The 6,537-nt window shown below is 39.0% G+C and overlaps 1 protein-coding gene across 1 annotated transcript; it reads right to left on the bottom strand.

Annotated features, from left to right (window-relative positions):
• Window positions 1-4,087: 4,087 nt before the first annotated feature.
• On the bottom strand, window positions 4,088-5,447 carry LOC120110746 (gibberellin 20-oxidase-like protein). The gene is made up of 2 exons (XM_039126300.3): window positions 4,956-5,447; window positions 4,088-4,854 (listed from the first exon to the last, which is right to left on the bottom strand). Exons 1-2 carry the CDS (start codon window positions 5,315-5,317, stop codon window positions 4,227-4,229), a joined length of 990 nt encoding a protein of 329 aa, XP_038982228.3. The 5' UTR covers window positions 5,318-5,447; the 3' UTR covers window positions 4,088-4,226.
• Between the last annotated feature and the right edge of the window lie 1,090 nt (window positions 5,448-6,537).

Here is a 6,537-nt window from a genome sequence, read left to right as displayed (position 1 = left end):
CGATTACTTTGAGAGAAAGAAGAAGGAAGACGACGAACGTTGAAGAGGAGGAAGAAGAGGATGGCGGCGACTCTTCTTCTTCTTCTTGTTTTGCTCACGCCAAGGAGGGAGAACGGAGAGAGGGTAGCGGCAGCAGAAGGCTTCAATGCTTTCATGCTTCACACCAGGGCCCTTTAAATAGGCATCTTATGCCCATACAAACAAGGAATAATTTAATATATCAATCACTCCTTGATTCATCCCTCCAAAATCTGCAACACCCCTTACTTAATTCTATCGCAACCCTTACTTAAAAGAGTTTGAAGAGAATTTAAGAGATGTGCTCATACCATGTGGCAATCCGTGTGAACAAGAAGGAGGAGGAGGGGCATCTGCCCCTCCACATGGCGTGGGGCCATTATAGGAAAGGAGGGGCGGACGCCCCTCCTTTCTTCGTGCGTGAGAGAAGGAGGGGCGGACGCCCCTCCCTCTTTCCTTCTTTGCTCCACACGCATGGAGGAAGGGCTCTCTCCCTTCCTTCCATGCGTGGGTCACCTAATCTAATTAGGTGTTACATGGTTCCATCTGATCAATTGAATTCTAATCCAATTAGAACCCAATGTGTCCTCCAAATTGATTTATGTGAATCCTAATCTAATTAAGACTTGAATTAGACTTCATAAATCAAGTTCCTTATCTAAAAAGGAGTTCTAATTAATTAGGCCTTCTCATCCTTATCCAAAAAGGTTAAGCCTAATTTAATTAGGTCCAATTAAATCAATTAAATTACAATCCAATTGCGATTCCTTCTTCTTTAACTCACTAACTCTTAGCAGGTTAAATCAAATTGACAATCAATTTTAATTTCGATTCCAAATCGTAATCCAACCGTTGGAACGATCAAAACCTCTAATGTGTGACCCTGTAAGTTCTATTCTGACTGGTAGCGAGATATATTATGATCTCTATCGTAATATCATCGAAACTCCTTTCAATGGGTTAAAACGATTTTAACTCTACTCTTAGGGTTCACTGATCACCAAGTGAATGCCTTCGAGTCTCACAATCTACTAGTGACACCTAGCAACATATAGTGACAACCTAGCAGAACGAAAGGAATGAACCTCTAGGTGCAGTTAGCGTATGATACAGTACCTCTATAATGGATCGCGACATGACGAAGGTTATGGATAACTCGTCAAACCCCATCGTCTGTCTTATGTCAGATTTATTTGACTCAAGTTCAAGATTGAAAAACTCTTTTTTCAGAATTGCCCTAGCCAAAGTCTTTCGAACTTAGTCTCATAAATCACATAGGATCTCTCCTAATCTATCAAGGTCGATAAATCTCATCTAGATGCAAGCCTAATCCGACAGTGAACCTACTGCAGCCAATCTGCACTACAAGGACCCTTAGGACCAATGTTTATGTGCTCGTCAAACTACAGCAATCTCACCGTGATTAGCTGAGGCATCGCAGGTCTAAGTACTAGTCATACAACTGCAGCATCAAGTAAGTCACTGACAAGTAGATAGACATCCAAGTGACTTCTTGCTTTAGTCACACTCAGTACCCTTATTCTCTAACAAGCACGTGCACAATCACCCCAGTGTCCCCACACTATAGACTTAAGATTTGTCCATCAAGAAAAGTGATCTGTACACTAATCTCATCGGATCGATCACCGTCCTTCGTGATGATCCATCGATCAGGAGCAATTCAGGAATTAACTATTAATTACACATGCCTTAAATTCTCAACTCTTGAGAATATCTATTATTATTTTATTAATTTTTAGGATGATTCATCGACACATAATAACACGAATGAACAGAATACTTAATTTTGTTAATTAATAAAAGATCAATTACAAATTTCATGCTCCAGAACAATTATAATGCATCTGCCAAATTGGCTTCTAGGGTATACTCCTAATAGAATCAACCTCTGAAGATCACGAGACGACTCTTGGAGATCATGAGTTGACCTCTAAAAATGTCAAGTCGATCTCTCTATACCTGACAACAGTAACAGGTAGTTTTTCTGTTATTAGAATGGTTGTTTTTATCTCATAATAGCTCTTTCGATCTGTCTAACAGCTGAAAGATTCTTCCAACCACTCCTAAGTGATATAAATGCATCAAAGTACTAAAGGAAAGACAAGATGAGAAAGACAATGCATTGAAGAACCAAGAGAAAGAAGAGAGCTTCAAAAAAAAATATATTCAAGTGCATTAATTGAGAGCTGAAAGATCACATCCTCTACAATTGAGAGAGTTGGTGAGGTACATTAAAGTTCAATCAAACTCAACCAACTAATTCAAAGCTCTATTTATTCTTTGTATTTGTCTTTAAGGAGCAGTATTTTATTGTGTTTACATACTATTCTTTTTACTCTATTGTGACAAGTTTTAGGGACTAAAACGTGGAAAATAGTTCATCCAAATCTTGAATTAGATTGTATTAATCCTGGGGATAGTCTCGGTGGTGGTTTTGGTTGATTGCCAGTAAAAATTAACTGGGTTGATTGTGAGTCTGCGTAATCGGACTATAATTCTGAAAAGATTAAAGTGAAAATTTTCAAAAAGGGTATCTCGAAAGTGGACGTAGGTGCAAAGTTGGAACTGAACGAGTATAAATTTTATTGTATTTGTGTTGCATGGATTGTTTTCATTGATTACTTGCATAGTTACTTTTATTAATTACTCGTTAAAGTTCACATTCACTCATCGAGTTTTATTCCGTTGCACTTCACTTAAAGTTTTCGAAAAGCCTTTTTCACCTCCTTCTTGGGCTGCATAACAGGGCAACACAATAAAAAGAGCATCTTCGTAAAACTCATCTAATTTAGGTCTTATGTAAACCTAATTTTGATAAAAGTTGACAACCAAACAGACCTTGAACTTCGAAACTCTAGTACCAAGTTGCCAAGCTTCCTACTTTATTGGCCCCATGAGCTAAAAGTTACAAACAACCTTGTCACCATGCTTAGCCCAGGGACCACACCCGTGTATGCTTGCTCCTCACATGGGATCCCAAAAAATTCAACTTTGTGCCTTCAAATGCAAGGATGCCTCAGCTTGACCAAGAAGGCACCAAGTATTTATCAACTAACCAACCCCTCATTTATTAATTATTCTTAGCGCCTCGTTAAATACTTTTAGTCTAAGTGAGCAAACCATTGGAACTTTCCAACTTACCATGGAATTTTCCTCAGTCCGTCTCCTTGAATGAACATTAATACTGAAATGTCATGTAGGTGACTAGTTTCATTGGCATCCAAACACAGTCTGTGGCTTAGCTTCGCCCGCAAATAATTTTGTGGTGCATTGGAAGTCTTCATTCCCATTAATGCAGAACTCTTGGCTTCCTTCCTCTATATGATTGACTTCTACAATCATCAAGCTTAAGTGAAGATATTTTAAGAAGTCACCCCACCAAATAGGCATAGACTAAATGTTTGTCTCCCATGCCAGCCTGGGATCCCAGCCAACCAATAGGCCCATGTCAGGATTCCATTGGCTGAATTAGTCGTTTGCTGGTCCCATCCAGACGACTGGGTGGCTAACAACAAGCCTTGGACTAAAATGCATTGATGACCAGCCACTGATCAAAACAGGCCGACAAGCTCGATGATTCAACCCATTAACAGCTTTGGAAAATCAGAATGAATGAATATAAACCATGCCCTTGTAGGTTGGCCTTATCGAAGAGCTTAGCGCTGATCAAAGTAGGTATTATTTAAAAATGATCATCGAAGTCCATAAAATTTTTAAAAAAATGTTAAATAGAGCCAATAGTAATAGCGATTATTATATGGAACAGTAATATCGATTGACTGAAGCAATAGTGTGATTGCAAATTGAAGCCATCACTTTTCTGATTCATTGACCAGATCTAATTTTGAAGACAAAGCTGCTGGATTGTACTTGTATTCAATTTGCAATAAAAGAATGTACTGTTGCATCAAATAAATAAATAAGTAAATAAACTGAGCCACCTGATCCTTTTGGAACTGGAAACCTTGGACATCTGTTGTTTCTCTAGAAGACTGGTTTAACTTAATTGTTCAGTCTACACATTTCAAGCAAAAGCCTAATACAAATTTTATCTTGTCAAATTCTATCCATTTATTCCAAACAATTTCAGTAATATGTACGGCCCCCGCAACTTCACTGAGAACAAGCAATATATCCTCAGATTATTAACATGTAGTGTTACAAATAATTTACAAGACACATACGAATCATATGAACATAGCCTCTTTAGCGTCTGCAGTTTTGGCTGCAGCGAAGTTGTCCACAGTGTACTGGACCTTATCGAACCTTCCTTTCTCACTGTTCTCCCGAAACTTAATATAATCTCGGCAAATGAATGGTTTGTAGATCCTTCGCTTCGCTTCCCCGACCACGTCTTCAGGAGCTGATACCACCTTCTCATCCTCGAAGCACCAAAAGAAGGCCAAAGAGAAGCGGTTGACAGGCTGCTTTAATATGACACGATGCTCTGATGACCTGAGACTCCCATTGCTCCAAGCTTGCAACAGGTCTCCAATGTTCACCACCAGCGTCCCCTTGCTTGGCATTATGTCCATCCATTCCCCTTCCTTTGATCTTACTTGAAGTCCACCAATCATGTCTTGATATAAAATTGTTATGCAGCTCATGTCCGTGTGCATCCCGAGCCCTTCGACCTCTTCTAAGCTGCTCTCATCAGGTGGTGTGTAGTTGTTTATCCTTAAAAGTCCATGACATGCACTGAATTCAGATTCATAGTACTTGGTTTCGAAGCCGTCACCTAAACACTTCAAGACAATCAAAATTATTCTCTTCGATAAATCTACCATCTTGTCCCCATAATCTTGCAATATGTTGCTGCAAAAGAAAGAGCAAGATCACATGGAGAATATGCAAATATGACAAGAAAGTAATAGAACATGATGAGCATGGTGGAAAAGAGAGATTAATGCATTTACCAGAATTCGGCATTTGGTGGTTCAAAGATGAGATCACCCGACCCCTTTGCCGAGGCAAAGTAGTCTGGACCAGAAACTCGGAGGCTTTCGAAGAAAGGGGAAGCTATGAAATGAGGAGTATAGGTGTTGATGACAGACGAGGGTCCTATTCTAAGTTTGGTATCTAAAGGGAGGTTGAAGACTTGGTTGGAGAGAGCGTGGAGTCTGTTATAGAGGTCTCTGGGGATCCCATGGTTGGTGATGTGGAAGAAGCCCCATTCCCTGCATGCTTGGGAGAGGGAGGAGAGAATGGATGGTTGCAAGGGCTGAGAGATGTCTAAGGTAGGGAGTAGCAGAGAAGTTTGGTAGGACTTGGACAACATCTTGAAGAAGGTCAAGGAGGGGCCGAGAGAGAGAGAGAGAGAGAGAGGGAGAGAATCTGTTTTCCGTTGAGTTGGTTTGACACCTATATATGTAAGACATCTAACCTGATTATGTTTAAAATATTTTCCTTTTTACTATCTTCTGCCACATCACAATTACATCAATCCTTTTATAGAAACATATAATAGAGGTTGATGAGGATCCAAGTTATCCATCCACTAAGTAATGTCAATAGAACCATCCAACGTGAGAGAGAGAGAGAGAGAGAGAGAGAGAGAGAGAGAGAGAGAGAGAGAGAGAGCTTACGTGAAGAAAGTCAATGAGGAGAAGTTGGAATAGTTAATGCGGGTAAATGAACAACAACGGGCAAGAATTATGGGGAAGTGCTTCTCGTGATTGGATTAAAAAATTTAATTTTGCAGAGGTTTCTTGCTTAGATTTTTCTTGAAGTGCTCAACAAGACCAGCCAAAAAATTTTATAAAACGAATACAATCTGTGAGGAACCGACCTGTTTAGGAACTGTTATTTACATCCCTGCGGTTCCCGGAACATGTCATTCTAGGTAGTGTCCTCCCAATCGTAATTGGTCTTGGGTACCGGTTGTGAATATTTAATCATATTATTTACAAGTCTAGCATGGTGGCTCAAAATTGCTTGTTCAAGCTTCAAGCCAATAGATTTAGGTTGTGTCTCCCTCCTATAACATGAAAGATCTGGTTTAATTTTTGTGCATCTTGAGCAATTATTTTGTATATTTACCTAGGACATCACTCGAAAAAGCTAGTCGAAAGGTTTTGTTTAAGTTTGTTGGCCCTGTATAATATTCAAGATCTCGTCAATGCAAACAAACACTTGTATAAATTTTCACATACTCCTGATATAGAACTAAACATATATTTGCATGAGCCCGAATATGCTCCTTGTTTAAACTTTGACATCTCTCCAAGTTAAAGAGTTCAAATCTAATTAAATTTAATCACAAACAACGTAATTGACCCATACTATAGTATTCTCTAATATACGTGGTTTGTTAGCAAGATTTGTTTTGATACCATTTATAATAATCCAGAACTTCATCTGAAAATGCTAGCTGAAAAATATTATTTAGGTTTCTTAACTTGGTATAAGTATAAAAATCTCCCCAGCATACAACCAATGTAGGACTAAATACATACTGATATGAGTTCTCATGTACTCTTGATGTGGGACTCAACATAC

The sequence above is a fragment of the Phoenix dactylifera genome, chromosome 6, assembly GCF_051530095.1.
Source record: "Phoenix dactylifera cultivar Ajwa chromosome 6, Ajwa_hap1_PhDact_Kaust_v1.1, whole genome shotgun sequence".
NCBI classification, from domain to species: domain Eukaryota; kingdom Viridiplantae; phylum Streptophyta; class Magnoliopsida; order Arecales; family Arecaceae; genus Phoenix; species Phoenix dactylifera.
This window is presented reverse-complemented; position numbering and strand designations above follow the sequence as displayed.

What these genes read in the sequence shown, in the direction of transcription:
- LOC120110746 (XM_039126300.3), bottom strand. Translation starts at nt 5,317, where the DNA reads ATGTTGTCCAAGTCCTACCAAACTTCTCTGCTACTCCCTACCTTAGAC. An exon ending in CCACCAAATGCCGAATTCTG is followed by an intron (nt 4,855 to 4,955) that starts GTAAATGCATTA and finishes TTTCTTTTGCAG; the next exon opens with CAACATATTGCAAGATTATG.